Raw genomic sequence first — 16,108 nt, forward strand, 5'->3', positions numbered from 1 at the left:
AAGTGCTAATCTGAAATTGTCCTCAACTAGGATCCTGAAATCTCAAAGGAAAAGAGAGACACATCGTCATTGTGAGCTTATTATTATAAATGTTGTTATTAATTTCATTAATGAATATTCAGCATACATATGTGTACCATTGTTCTAATGGCATGATGCATTCATTCAAATTATATTTGCCATGGCCTGCCAAGTGAATATTAGGGTAATCAACAACCTGTTTGAATATTCCACTTATTTTTTAACCTTTATTTAATTAGGCAAGTCAGTTAAGAACAAATTCTTATTTTCAATGATTGCCTAGGAACAGTGGGTTTATCTGCCTTATTCAGGGGTAGAATAACAGATTTTTAGCTTGTCAGCTCAGGATTTGATCTAGCAACCTTTTGGTTACAAGTTCAACACTCTAACCACTAGGCTACCTGCCTCCCCACCATGTTTAAATATTAGAATGATCAATAACATGTCTTAATATTAGGCTAATCATACCAATGTCCGAATATTATGAGGATCAATACAATGTTTGAATATTAGGATGATCATGTTTGGCCCCACTATGGGTCTTCTTCAGGACTATGGTTGCCCAAAACACTGGCCCCCCAAAGCCAATGGTAATGTCGTACTTCATACATTCATCCCATCACATATCAGTAAAAGTGGAATAAATATAATCCTTATAAGTGGAATAAGACCACTCTTACCAGCAGATAGTCTCCCATCAGACAACAATGTTTTTCGTTTTCAGAATAAAACATATGATTAAATTAGATGCCAACCTAAGAATCCTGTTTCTTGTTATTTTATGTCCAGAATAATATCTGGACCAAGACTTTAATTTAAATGAGCTTTGAAATGTTTAATTGTATTACTATTAACAATCTCGACCCAGTGATCAAGTCAGATTAATCAACCTGACATTGATCTGATTTTCCTTACTGATTTTTTCCACTACTTAATTGCGAATCTCAGGAAAATGTCATTACTTTCATGACATGTTAGTGATCGTGCTACTTAAGATAAATGAACTCTCCTAACACCATGTTGTTGAGGAACTACAGTATGATCTGGTTTCGGCACTGAGATATACCTGATGTGTAGGTGTGTGTGCACAACCGTGTGCGTGTGTTTGAATAATGCACAGGTCATGGCGAGAATGCAGAAGATGCTATCTACAATGCATGAGATGCTATCTAGAAAAAACAGGTTTGTCTGACTATTTGGAGAACTGTATTGTTCAACATGTATGAACTCTGAACATACTGGCTTGTATAACCATTCATTCCAGATGGAATTACATAAACTACTACCTTACTGTTTAATTTAGAAAAAGGGTCCAGGCTAACTATGTTCTCAACAACTGTTGGTCCCACTCTAGACAAAATGTAACTGTTAAGGCTTAATTGAAGCCCATGGACAGTAGATGCTGTGTTCATATTGCATTCAAATGCAACATTTGGAAAAGCATAATAAGTAAAGACCTTTTTATATCACAATGAATGTTTGCATATCAATTGTTTGTGAATCAGTATAGCTTAAAATATGAACATACTGTACTGTGAGAGTCAATACTAGCCTACACATGTGTAGGCCTAACATAGCACACAGTAAATTAACTTTCTTCACATTAAATGAACCTGCTATGGAATTTGAAGCACCAGGAACCTGCATCCACTAGGTTCCCTGGAGGTAAACAGTCCCACTGATATAATCTACAGGTGTAGGATCTTAATTTGATCACTCTTTTGTTGCTCAGAATGTATGGCCTAAATGTTTAAATCCTTATTTTGCTGTGACAGTATAGGTAAAATTAAGATTCTACATCTGTACACACTTTTAACTTTTAACCAGGTGAGAGGGCTTAACCCCTTGCCACTGTCACATCTACTCCCGCTCATGAGACTCACCTGGACTCCATCACCTTCCTGATTACCTTCCCTATATCTGTCACTCCCTTTGGTTCTTTCCCCAGACGTTATTGATTCTGATTTTGTTTCATGTCTACACTACTCGTATTTCATGTTTTGTTACGTTATTTATTAAATTCACTACCTGTACTTGCTTCCCGATTCTTAGCGTACACGTTACAGCCACGTGCAGGAGCCGTCAAGTTTGGACACATACTCATTCAGGTTTATTGACTGCGTGAATAAAGCCTTCATGGTCGAATTGCTGCAAAGAAACCAATACTAAAGGACACCAAATAGAAGACACTTGTCACATTTAAGCTATAACCCAGATGCAGACAGTTTTGAAGAAACAAAAGTTTATTCCTTAAACAGGGGCAGGCAAATGACAGGGCAAGGCAGGCAAGGGTCAATAATACAGAGAGGGTGTAAGGGTCCAGAACGCAAGGCAGTCTCAGGGTCAGGGCAGGCAGGGAAACAAACTGGCAACAGACAAACAGAGAACACAGGTATAAATACATAGGGGATAACGGGAAAGATGGGCGACACGTGGAGGAGGGTGGAGACAAACACCAATACAGGTGAAACAGATCAGGGTGTGACAGTACCCCCCCTAGGGGCTCCCCCTGACATCCTACCTGGGCGCATACCTGGTTGACCCAGGGTTCTGGCGTTGGAACTCAGAGATGAGACCCAGAAACAGGCGACAAAGGGCTGCGAGACATGGGTTTAACTCTAGATATATGAAAAGTAGGATGTATACAGAGGGTACGGGGCAACAGAAGACGAACAGCAGAGGGGCTAATGATCTTGGAGCATGGGAGAATGGTCTCGGACCCTGGGGGTGTAATCCGCGGAAATGGCGAAGAGGTCCGGGGCAAGTCAATAGAGAGACCAGTCAATAGAAAGATTGTGTCGCTGGAGCCAAAAGAATCCCAATACCACGGGAACCTGCAGAAACGTAACTAGCAGGAATCGGAGCGTCTCGCTGTGGTTCCCTGACACTCGTAGGTTGATGGGGGTGGTATGGTGGGTGACCCGGCCTATGGAGCGCATGTCCAGCGCTCTAACATCCATGGGAATGTAGAGGGGTTGAGTGGTATGCCCAGCTCAGACGCCAGGGTAACATCCATAAAGTTATCATTGGCCCCCGAGTAGTCGCCCCACAGCAGGATGGTAGCGGGCCACTGACACAGCCCGCTACCAAAACCTGTGGACTCTCCTTCACTGCAGCCGACGTGAGTAAAACATTTAAACGTGTTAACCCTCACAAGGCTGCAGGCCCAGACGGCATCCCCAGCCGAGTCCTCAGATCATGCGCAGACCAGCCGGTTGGTGTGTTTACGGACATATTCAATCAATCCTTATCCCAGTCTGCTGTTCCCACATGCTTCAAGAGGGCCACCATTGTTCTTGTTATACACAGAAGTGTAAAGGGATAAATAATATGTACATAAAGATATATGAATGAGTGATGGTACAGAACGGCATAGGCAAGATGCAGTAGATGGTATAGAGTACACTATATACATATGAGATGAGTAATGTAGGGTATATAAACATAAAGTGGCATAGTTTAAAGTGGCTAGTGATACATGTATTACATAAAGATGGCAATATGCAGTAGATGATATAGAGTACAGTATATACATATACATATGAGATGAGTAATGTAAGGTACGTAAACATTATATTAAGTGGCATTGTTTAAAGTGGCTAGTGATACATTTTTTAAACATACATTTCCATAAATGTCCATCATTAAAGTGGCTGGAGTTGAGTCAGTATGTTGGCAGCAGCCACTCAATGTTAGTGGTGGCTGTTTAACAGTCTGATGGCCTTGAGATAGAAGCTGTTTTTCAGTCTCAGGATATGTCGTTTTCAGTTTACATAGAGACAAACAGAGAACACAGGTATAAATACACGGGATAACTGGAAAGATGGGCAACACAGATGAAACAGATCAGGGCATGACAAGACTTGCTTGGGCCAAGAAACATGAGCAATGGACATTAGTCTGGTGGAAATCTGTTCTTTGGTCTGATGAGTCCAAATTTGAGATTTTTGGGTCCAACTGCTGTGTCTTTGTGAGACGCAGAGTATGTGAACGGATGACATTGCATATGTGGTTCCGACTGTGAAGCATGGAGGAGGAGGTGTGATGGTGTGGGGGTGCTTTGCTGGTGACACTGTCTGTGATTTATTTAGTATTCAAGGCACACTTAACCAGCATGGCTGCCACAGCATTCTGCAGCGATTCTCCAACCCATCTGGATTGTGCTTAGTGGGACTATCATTTGTTTTTCTACAGGACAATGACCCAACACACCTCCAGGCTGTGTAAGGGCTATTTGACCAAGAAGGAGAGTGATGGAGTGATGCATCAGATGACATGGTCTCCACAATCACCTGACTGCAACCCAATTGAGATGGTTTGGGATGAGTTGGACCGCAGAGTGAAGGAAAAGTAGCCAACAAGTGCTCAGTATATGTGAGACCTCCTTCAAGACTGTTGGAAAAACATTCCAGGTGAACTTGTTTGAGAGAATGCCAAGAGTGTGCAAAACTGTCATCAATGCAAAGGGTGCCTACTTTGAAGAATCTAAAATCTAAAATCTGTTTTGATTTGTTTAACACCTTTTTGGTTACTACATGATTCTATATGTGTTATTTCATAGTTGTGATGTCTTCACTATTATTCTACAATGTAGAAAATAGTCCAAATAAAGAAAAGCCCTTGAATGAGTAGGTGTGTCCAAACCTTTGACTGGTACAGTACTTCTTTCCATCCTAGCTGGTTTAGACATGTATTCATACATGTTGCTGGTCTGAAGTTCGCAGTTAGTGGCAGTTGTGAAGTAAAAAAATATATATAATAATTATAGTCTCTTCTAGCCCATAGACTGCTTTCAGTGCAATGAATCGCCTAATGTTGTAATTTGGGTAAACTATCTTCATGCAATTCGAACATGCTGCTGCCCCAAAGTTAACAGTTAAAAAATATTTGAAATGCTGAATACAGTCTCTTCTGGCTAATAGATGACTTCCAGTGGTTCTCAACCTTTTTTGGTTACTGTACCACCAATTTAATTTAGCTCTTACCGGAGTGCCCCTGAAGGAGCCCGTCATGTGCCATTTACCAGTAGGCCTATGGTCTCATGAGTCTTCTCAAGTACCCTCTGTGTGTAGGTCAAGTACCCGTAGCGGTCCAAGTAGACCTGGTAGGGAACCACTGATGTAAGTAATGTTGTAATTTGGGTGAACTATCCCTTTAATACAAAGTGATTCACATATTGCTACTTTCCACAGAGACTCTAGCCCCATTTATACCTGGTTCTAACATGCGTCCCTTGTCTTGATCTTGTCCACATTCAGATTGTGGCCACATTTTTAGACAGGTGTAGATGATTAACAGATGCATTAGGAACTGATTTTGATCAGATTTTATAAGTGTAAACGGATAAGATTGGGACAAGATCAGGACAAAGGATGCATGTTAGTGGCAGGTATAAACGGGCCTTATGATGATGTCCATGAACTCATTTTTGAGTAGCAAGGCTCTATATGAGGGGAAAGACATTTTCACTCAATGTACATTCAGTCAGTCATCTAGTAAATTTTTATCCTGGCACAACAACACTTTAAGAGCACCACTAGAGAGCAGACTTTAGTCAACTTTCTCAACAGCATAGTATCTAACTAGCATTGTGATGCAAGTTTGTTTAAGGATGACCAGTAGGAGGCATATCTGTCTCACTTCTTTCAAGTCATTGTCAGTAGAGTTGTCCTAAGCATCGACTACTACAGTACCAGTTTCAGGGGTATGATATGTACAATACTGAAATATTTGATCAATCATGTTTTATCAAAAAAAGTATTCATTTGAGGTTTGAGCACCAAAAGGGCATAACCTTAATCTGGAAGTGAAGTTTTATTTGCATTTTGCCTTTCACAATAATTGTATGTGTTACCCAGAGTTTTAAATAGGTGCTGTATGACCTCCTTTTCCCCATAAAAAATGAACAGTCATAATCTACTCAGGAGCGCTTAGTCGCATTCCTCCAACACCAGCTACTTTCAGAGACCAAGGTCAACACGACACCACACCGGCTCAGGCCACAATAATAGTGGTCCTGGCCACAATTCATCCACATCAACTTTTCATTGATTTTGGACATTGGGTTTGGATATTGAGTTTGCATATTGGGTTTGGATATTTAGTTTAGACAAGATATATGAGTGCAAACTCAACACCACAAACATATGGTATGCATTTTTTTGATATCTTTAAAAAATATATTTTTATTTCATCTTTATTTAACCAGGTAGGCAAGTTGAGAACAAGTTCTCATTTACAATTGCAAACTGGCCAAGATAAAGCAAAGCAGTTTGACACATTCAACAACACAGAGTTACACATGGAGTAAAACAAACATACAGTCAATAATACAGTAGAAACAAGTTTATATACGATGTGAGCAAATGAGGTGAGATAAGGGAGGTAAAGGCAAAAAAAGGCCATGGTGGCAAAGTAAATACAATATACAGTGCCTTGCGAAAGTATTCTCGGCCCTCTTGAACTTTGCGACCTTTTTCCACATTTCAGGCTTCAAACATAAAGATATAAAACTGTATTTTTTTGTGAAGAATCAACAACAAGTGGGACACAATCATGAAGTGGAACGACATTTATTGGATATTTCAAACTTTTTTAACAAATCAAAAACTGAAAAATTGGGCGTGCAAAATTATTCAGCCCCTTTACTTTCAGTGCAGCAAACACGCTCCAGAAGTTCAGTGAGGATCTCTGAATGATCCAATGTTGACCGAAATGACTAATGATGATAAATACAATCCACCTGTGTGTAATCAAGTCTCCGTATAAATGCACCTGCACTGTGATAGTCTCAGAGGTCTGTTAAAAGCGCAGAGAGCATCATGAAGAACAAGGAACACACCAGGCAGGTCCGAGATACTGTTGTGAAGAAGTTAAAAGCCGGATTTGGATACAAAAAGATTTCCCAAGCTTTAAACATCCCAAGGAGCACTGTGCAAGCGATAATATTGAAATGGAAGGAGTATCAGACCACTGCAAATCTACCAAGACCTGGTCGTCCCTCTAAACTTTCAGCTCATACAAGGAGAAGACTGATCAGAGATGCAGCCAACAGGCCCATGATCACTCTGGATGAACTGCAGAGATCTACAGCTGAGGTGGGAGACTGTCCATAGGACAACAATCAGTCGTATATTGCACAAATCTGGCCTTTATGGAAGAGTGGCAAGAAGAAAGCCATTTCTTAAAGATATCCATAAAAAGTGTTGTTTAAAGTTTGCCACAAGCCACCTGGGAGACACACCAAACATGTGGAAGAAGGTGCTCTGGTCAGATGAAACCAAAATTGAACTTTTTGGCAACAATGCAAAACGTTATGTTTGGCGTAAAAGCAACACAGCTCATCACCCTGAACACACACAATCCCCACTGTCAAACATGGTGGTGGCAGCATCATGGTTTGGACCTGCTTTTCTTCAGCAGGGACAGGGAAGATGGTTAAAATTGATGGCAAGATGGATGGAGCCAAATACAGGACCATTCTGGAAGAAAACCTGATGGAGTCTGCAAAAGACCTGAGACTGGGATGGAGATTTGTCTTCCAACAAGACAATGATCCAAAACATAAAGCAAAATCTACAATGGAATGGTTCAAAAATAAACATATCCAGGTGTTAGAATGGCCAAGTCAAAGTCCAGACCTGAATCCAATCGAGAATCTGTGGAAAGAACTGAAAACTGCTGTTCACAAATGCTCTCCATCCAACCTCACTGAGCTCGAGCTGTTTTGCAAGGAGGAATGGGAAAAAATTCAGTCTCTCGATGTGCAAAACTGATAGAGACATACCCCAAGCGACTTACAGCTGTAATCGCAGCAAAAGGTGGCGCTACAAAGTATTAACTTAAGGGGGCTGAATAATTTTGCACGCCCAATTTTTCAGTTTTTGATTTGTTAAAAAAGTTTGAAATATCCAATAAATGTCGTTCCACTTCATGATTGTGTCCCACTTGTTGTTGATTCTTCACAAAAAAATACAGTTTTATATCTTTATGTTTGAAGCCTGAAATGTGGCAAAAGGTCGCAAAGTTCAAGAGGGCCGAATACTTTCGCAAGGCACTGTAATTGCATCCGCGGGAGAAAAAAAAAGTATCTCTACGGTAATGACAGAACACTGAACCGACCTAGTTTCTGCTGCAGTTTCAGGTGTTGCAACACTCTTTGCGTAAATACAGGATTGCATTACGGATATTGTAGTTTATAATAAAGTTAAACCTGCTCATTTGAAGAGTAGCCTCATTGTTTTGAACTACTAGTCCCGGAATGCTTGTAGTTTCAAAGCAAACAGAAGCCGAGAGTTGTGGCGTGAAGGTGTAAAGATATGATTTGGTTAGTGTCTAAATAAGGCTATGGCGGAAACCTTATTACCATGGATCAAAAGTGAGATTCCCCGACATCTTTGATACACAGTTTGGCGAGACATGGTAAGTAAGTATTGTTACAATATTTCTGCTCTTTCTACCGACGCTGGAAATTGTAGGCAAGTGTGCAAATCTAGTAGCAGAACGGAATCATAACATTTGTATGAACATAGTACAGGTAGGTCTATCTTGTGTTTTAAAGTTTTACATCGACGCTATATATTTATTAATTATTATATATATATTTCATCTTACAGAACTACATAGCCACTGGTTTACCGAAGTTGAAGCGCACAAGCGAGCGTTTGTAATACACCTGTTGACTCTGCGGAAACAGTATTTTTGTAAATCTGGCATAGACAGAGGAGCACCATTTCTACATGTGAAAAAACAACTATTACAATAGTCATACTGTATGTAGCCAAATGTTGATGATGGTTTGTCGATGATGATGGTTTATTCAGTCTGTCTCTATATATTTCCTCAACGATAAGGTAGGCTATCCAACAGGTGCTCCTGAACAAGGCTTCTGTATTTCGACATAACGCGAAGGTGAAGTTCGACAGGAGGGTTGGCTACCCACCCACCCACACATTCAAGAATCGGCTTTGCGGAATAACTGATTGTTGAATCCCAGACAAGAGCAACCTGTTTGTGTGCACTCGTGTACAACCCAAATGAATTATTACTGACTCACTGCGACAGCAACATAGGGTATACATGAATGATAAGAAGTGTCCCTTTACGCAAACAAATTACAGCCTGAATGAATTCATGCTTTATGCTCTGTAAAATAGGTTACCTCAAACTAATCCCACAGGTAGCCCCAGGTAAAGAATCTCAGGTGTGAACCAGTGTGGAGGAAAATGACTAACAATGGCATAGGGCTGGGCAATCGGGCCCAAAAATATGAATTTGAGATATCGGCCAGCCCTACTACGGCACCACAAAACAACTTTAGGTAAACGAAAGAAACTGTAAGCCTATCTAGATATGTTGTTTCTCTGTGTTTTCATAGGCTTTTTTTTTAGATTCCGCTGTAGGCTACTTTATCCGTATTCTTAAACTATCATGTTTGTAGCCACGTTTTATAGAATAAACAGCCAGGGTAGAAAACCTATAACATTGGCCAATATATTTTAGCGACCTTAACTCGACACCTAGCGACCTTGTCAAGTGGTTCGGACCTCTTGGCATAACGGTTAATGTCTTGGCTTCACAGCCGCTGGACCCGAATTCGAGCCACGGCAACCCTCCGAATTCTGAAAAATATTATATAGGTTATACTGTGTACTCTATATTATTATGCCAACTGATTGCAATTTGAGGTGTAGTAATTGTGTATGTAACTTATGAATCTTAATGTTTACAGATTTAAAGATGGCAGCTGTCAGAGCAAAGTCATTTCGTCGCCAAGGAAGTCTCATTAGGAGCAAATCTGAGGGGACGTTGATTGATCTAGACGACACTGGAACGCTGAACATCAACAATTTAAATGGTAGCCTACTCTAACGTTTATGAAATATATTGTCTTTGAACTAGATGTCATTAATAGGTTTCCAAAAATCGGGTAACTTTCCCAGGTTTTCCAGAGATTCCAGTTGGAAGATTCACGGAATCAGGAGAGAATAAGCAGGAAATCCAGAAACAGGATTTTTGGAAAGCCTGGTAGTCTTGGGAAAGTTACTAGATGTTTGCAACCCTGGTTATGAAACAGGTTCAAATTGCATGATGTGTTTTGTACAGTAGCTCCTTTGAGTGGTACCCTCGTTTAAAATAATGCCTCTTTAAAGAGCAACAGCCAGTATTGAAGCCCATTCTGTGTGATTTTACCATGCTCTCATATGTATGTTTTATATTAGTAAGTAAGGCTTTGATTTGACACAGATATTTTGTATTTTCACAGGGAGTAGTTACATAATAAATCAAGTGACAAAACATTCTGAGTGGCCTGTGTTGCAGCCGGAGGTCAAACATGGAAGTCAAACCACAAATCCATTCTGGAACAAACTGTCTATATCCAATCCGTTTTTGGATGACATTTTACACACAAACAATGACAAAACATTAAGCAACGCTGATCTATCAGCACAGAAAGATGAACCTTCGACTCTGTTTGACAGTGAGAACTTTGACGCCAGTAGCACATCTTCGGACGAAACAAACTTTGTCCATTTTGCGGATACGAAGCAAAAGAGCATAAGACAATCAGGGAGATGGAGGAGTGCCTCGGATATTCTCGGCGACCAGGAGAGAAAGGAACCGAAAAGGGAAAACGGCCTCAAATTGTCAGCAGGCCCATTTCTGAATGCAGATTTTGAGTGGTTGAAAAATGACCGGGAGGCGTACAAAATGGCCTGGTTGAGTCACAGGCAGCTAACGAGGTCATGTCTTGACCTAGGCCTGATGAGTCAGAGCCCTGGATGGGCCCAGACCCAAGCCACCGACTCTCAGATAGTCTGCAAGATGGGTCACAGCGGAGGGTCACTACAGTTACCAGACTCTGATATTACCGCCCATATCCCAGAGGGCCATGTTCCTGCTGGGGAGGTTCAGGAGGTTGCACTGAAAGCCATCCTGGAGCCCCCTCACGGGCTGAACAACAACTACATGACAACCGTGAGTCCGCTCCTGGAGGTGAGTCTCAGCAACACGAGCGGAAAGGAATCCATCACGCTGGAAATGAAAATGGTCGCGGAGGTCAAGAAGGATCCGATAAGTCAGGTCATGACCACATTTGTGGGACTAGTGTCCAACAAGAGAGAGGGACCTTATCAGAAAGTCAAGGACTGTTACATTTACAAGAACATCATGCAGATGAATCTTCAAGACTTAAAGTCTAATTTCTATGTTATTGTAGCCGCAGAGGCCTCAGTTATCCAGCCCCCTGCTACATCCGTTTGGGATTACCTGGATCGTCAAGTCACCGTCGCCGTTTATGGCCCAAAGTATATCCATCCATCTTTCAAAGTGGTCGTGGTCGTCTCTTGCCACGATAACGTTCCACCGAGGCTTCCGTTCTCAGATATCCACAGGGGCAGCAGAAACTTGCCCCCTCTGGTGCTACAGCTCTGGGAGAAGCACCAGTTTAGCCCAGAGAGACTGAATGACCTACACATTGCAACTTCCGTCATAGCGTCAAAGTTCGAAGTCAAAGCCCAGGATAAAAGGAAAGAGGTGAAACAAGGGCTACTCAAACTGGGTAAAGTCATTCACCTGCCTCTTGAGCTGGCCAAGATGGGCAATGGGGAGATGGATTCCTTTAAACTATGCCTCCAGGTGAGGGATTCAAACAGCGTCACAGTAGCAGAGTTCCAGGTGTCTTCCCCTGCAGCGGCACATATTCGCTCTGAAAAGCGAGATCCCATGCGAAACAAAATGTGTCAATCGCTATCTATACCGGAGGAATCCGTCCCAGAGTTCCCCAAATTCTGGACCAGACCTGTGAAGGTGCAGTGTTACGGGGTGGCACTGAAGTCAGTGCTCCGTCAACCGCGAGTGGAGTACCTCCTGGAGTACTTCAAGGGTGACACAGTGGCTCTCCTCTCCAGAGAGACCGTGAGGTCGGTGGGCCAGTCCAAAGTCAAGGAGTGGTACATAGGCTTCCTCCGAGGCAGGACCGGCCTGGTCCATTACAAGAACGTCAAGCTCATCACCCGAGACCAAGTGATCGACTTCAACGGCACTGACTTCACCACCGAGACCCTCTTGGACAACATGGCACTGCCGTTCAAGAAGCTCACCTACATCTACTCAGACATCCAGACACTGGTGACTGAACACATCCCCAGCTGGAGGGGCTTCGCTGATGCCCTGGGCTACTCGAGCTTGTTGCTGGACACAATCACACGGAGACATGCTGAAACAGAGGCAGAGAAGGTGGCCTGCGTGCTGGAGAAACTGAAGGAGGACTGCCACACTGAGAACAGCAAGAAGAAGTTCCAGCACAAGCTCATGATCGTAAGTGTAGAAAGGACGGGGCATGTTTGATAGTATTCCGGTTTAGAGAAGAATCTTCAAACCAGCTTGACCTTTGTTTTGAATGACTTTTTCTCTTTTCCTAATGCGCTTCATTTGTTGCATTTCAAGTAAGTGTTTTATATGTTGCTTTTTCCATCCTAGGGTCTGTTGAAGATGGACTCTCAGGCTCTAGTGGCTCATCTGATCCAGAACACGGTCATCCTGTCCACAGCGGTGGAGCTGGGTATCAGGTGGAGGGAGCTCGCTGAGAGGCTGGGGAAACTCTCCAGTGCTCAGATCGCTGCTTACGAGGCACCACACCGGGGGAAGAGTGGAGAAGTTAGTGCCGTGGTTAGTTCATTTGGCTTTGTATTTGTTCTATTTAGGAAAATGTGTTGTTCTTAGGAGATCACCCCTTCATGATCTCATTGGATCAACAGATAATGATTAGGGAGGCTTTACCAATACTTTTATTTGTATAGTCCATTATAGATGTGCTGTAGATTTATTTCCACTGCTTTCATTGTACCATTTACACCCTGCGTATCCTGTGCATATGACGAATAAACTCTGATTTGATAGTTAGTTCATAGTTTGAGAATCTATCAACTGAACTGAACTTGTGGATCCTCCTCTCTCTATTGTAGTCTATGTGGAAACCTGCCTATGACTTCCTGTACTCATGGAGCCAGCTGTACGGAGAGGGCTACCAGGACATGATCCAGGACCTCCACCTGGCCCTAGACAAGATGAAGAGCCCAATCACCAGACAGTGGAGGCAGCTGACCGGGGCGCTAATCGCAGTCAACTGTCTGGAGATCCTCAGGGTCTCCGCCTTCCCCAAACCATAGAACCATAGAACCCCACTGAGGAGAAGAATGAGCACGCTGGAGAGCTCAAATGGGTAACAACTGTAGAACTGAGGCCACAGAGGCCCTTTGATCAAGCTTACTGCAGTTCCCACTATCTTTGAATATGGAGGTCCTTGTTACGATGCAGAGGGGGAGGCGAAGATGAAGTCAATGTTTGTTCTTGTATTGTGCCGTGTCTTTGCCCACTTTGTCAGAGTTTCTTCTTAGAGTTTAGTTCATGTCGTAAACATAATTATAGCTATATTTAATTATTCATTGTGGCTAGATACTTAAACTATATTGCTAGATTTTGTTCATACAAAGCCAGAAACAGTGTATGGACAGATTCTGTTACACAGGATGCAAATGAACATATATCTCAGCCATATTAACCATATGTATCTTTACATAAGTTTTATAAAGGCTTTGTTTTGATAATTTGTCTAACAGACATCTGCTTTCTTTGACATAATTTCTTAAGACAAAACAGCAGAAACTATATTGAGGTCTGTTACTTTGGGTTTTTCTGTTTGACACTAAGTGATAGCGCTTGTTATTGATTTGACATTAATAGTAAGGCAACATACAGTAGAGTTAGCACTTCCAGTTGTCACACGGTTTTATACCTTTTATATTTTATGTTACAATGTTACATGAAATCCCCCTAGTTTTTCATTACATTTTACATTTATTTACGTTTATTTTAGCTGTATTTACGCTAATTCTGGTTAAGGTTGGAAGGGATTACATTTGTTTTATCTGCCAGATCCAATCCTCAGTATTCAGATTGCTATTTTTTTAACTCTGTGTCTTAAGCCCATACACTCAAACCTTTTTCAGTGCATTTAGTTTTGTCTACTTGAAAATAGCATATTATGTTAAAATATATTTTAAATATGTAATATAATGTAAAACAACCTTGTTGTGATTTTTCTGAAATATAATATTTCACCATGTTGCTTTATAACTGAAATGGTGACCTGGTGTGTATGAAGTATGAATTAATCTCACTTACATTTTGACAGATAAGTAATATATGACTATTTTCAATGAATTGTCAACTAAAGTAGTTAATTGAGAAGAAGACCCATTATTTATGTTCTAGTTCATCACCAGGTTGTGAATCACATGTCTTGTAAGAGTAGCAGGGATAGTGAGCAGTAAGGGTCTGTGTCTTGCATTGTGGGTCGTGTAATAATGTGACAAGATACTACGAGTAGTGTCATGCAGTTCACTTTGGTCTCTAACATGTCACATCCGTTCAGTTAAAGATACATGACAATATTTGGTTTCCGTTAGGGACTTGCATTGACCCTAATACTGAAGTCTGTTCATACGGGGGGAGGATTGAAACGACTTGATTTACCATGGCAATAACGCTTTCATTACATAGGCCTAGATCACATTCTCTGTACAGACAGATTGTATCCACAGAGGAAACCCTTCAGTTAAAAGACCTAAAGCTGAAATTCATCTGAAATTCCTAATACTAACTCCCCAATTTATAACCAATACATCCTGTCCTTGAACCCTATATATGATTGAATCCTGTCCTTGAACCCTATATATGATTGAATCCTGTCCTTGAACCCTATATATGATTGAATCCTGTCCTTGAACCCTATATATGATTGAATCCTGTCCTTGAACCCTATATATGATTGAATCCTGTCCTTGAACCCTATATATGATTGAATCCTGTCCTTGAACCCTATATATGATTGAATCCTGTCCTTGAACCCTATATATGATTGAATCCTGTCCTTGAACCCTATATATGATTGAATCCTGTCCTTGAACCCTATATATGATTGAATCTTGTCCTAGAATTTCCTGGCTGTGTGTTTTCTGTTGACTTACTCTTGTTGACCTTTTTAGTTTGACTTTCTCTCCTCTGTTTATTTAAGCTGGTTTCAACTGAGAGTTGCATTGTATGGTCTTTAGTCTTTATCTGTTGGCGTTGGCAACGGGGAAGCTCAGGATGTCTGTCCTGTTTCTGTTCTGTATTACAGGTGAATGTTATGACTGCATACATTCTGGCTTAAAATAGAAGAACAAATAAATATACAGTATATCACAAAAGTGAGTACACCCCTCACATTTTTGTAAATATGAGTATATATTTTCATGTGACAACACTGAAGAAATGACACTTTGCTACAATGTAAAGTAGTGAGTGTACAGCTTGTATAACAGTGTAAATTTGCTGTCCCCTCAAAATAACTCAACACACAGCCATTAATGTCTAAACCACTGGCAACAAAAGTGAGTACACCCATATTGTGTGGCCACCATCATTTTCCAGCACTGTCTTAAACCTTTTGGGCATGGAGTTCACCAGAGCTTCACAGATTGCCACTGGAGTCCTCTTCCACTCCTCCGTGACGACATCACGGAGCTGGTGGATGTTCGAGACCTTGCACTCCTCCACCTTCCGTTTGAGGATGTCCCACAGATGGGTTTAGGTCTGGAGACATGTTTGGCCAGTCCATCACCTTTACCCTCCGCTTCTTTAGCAAGGCAGTGGTCGTCTTGGAGGTGTGTTTGGGGTCGTTATCATGTTGGAATACTGCCCTGCGGCCCAGTCTCCGAAGGGAGGGGATGATGCTCTGCTTCAGTATGTCACAGTACAGGTTGGCATTCATGGTTCTATCAATGAACTGTAGCTCCCCAGTGCCGGCAGCACTCATGCAGCCCCGGACCATGACACTCCCAACACCAGGCAAGACACACTTGTCTTTGTACTTCTCACCTGGTTGCCGCCACACACGCTTGACACCATCTGAACCAAATAAGTTTATCTTGGTCTCATCAGACCACAGGACATGGTTCCAGTAATCGATGTCCTTAGTCTGCTTGTCTTCAGCAAACTGTTTGCGGGGTTTCTTGTGCATCATCTTTAGAATAGGCTTCCTTCT

General features: G+C 41.7%; 1 protein-coding gene across 3 annotated transcripts; it reads left to right on the top strand.

Annotated features, from left to right (window-relative positions):
• Positions 1-8,108: 8,108 nt before the first annotated feature.
• Positions 8,109-15,272, top strand: macc1 (MET transcriptional regulator MACC1). 3 transcript variants are annotated; one of them, XM_042317163.1, is made up of 5 exons: positions 8,109-8,557; positions 9,752-9,877; positions 10,286-12,339; positions 12,502-12,690; positions 12,987-15,272. In XM_042317163.1, exons 2-5 carry the CDS (start codon positions 9,760-9,762, stop codon positions 13,188-13,190), a joined length of 2,565 nt encoding a protein of 854 aa, XP_042173097.1. In that variant the 5' UTR covers positions 8,109-8,557; positions 9,752-9,759; the 3' UTR covers positions 13,191-15,272. The 3 variants fall into 3 exon arrangements, with proteins under 3 accessions (XP_042173097.1, XP_042173095.1, XP_042173096.1); XM_042317161.1 differs by having other exon boundaries at positions 8,109-8,446; XM_042317162.1 differs by having other exon boundaries at positions 8,110-8,442.
• Positions 15,273-16,108: the final 836 nt, after the last annotated feature.

The sequence above is a fragment of the Oncorhynchus tshawytscha genome, unplaced genomic scaffold (genome assembly GCF_018296145.1).
Source record: "Oncorhynchus tshawytscha isolate Ot180627B unplaced genomic scaffold, Otsh_v2.0 Un_contig_107_pilon_pilon, whole genome shotgun sequence".
In the NCBI taxonomy this organism is placed as follows: domain Eukaryota; kingdom Metazoa; phylum Chordata; class Actinopteri; order Salmoniformes; family Salmonidae; genus Oncorhynchus; species Oncorhynchus tshawytscha.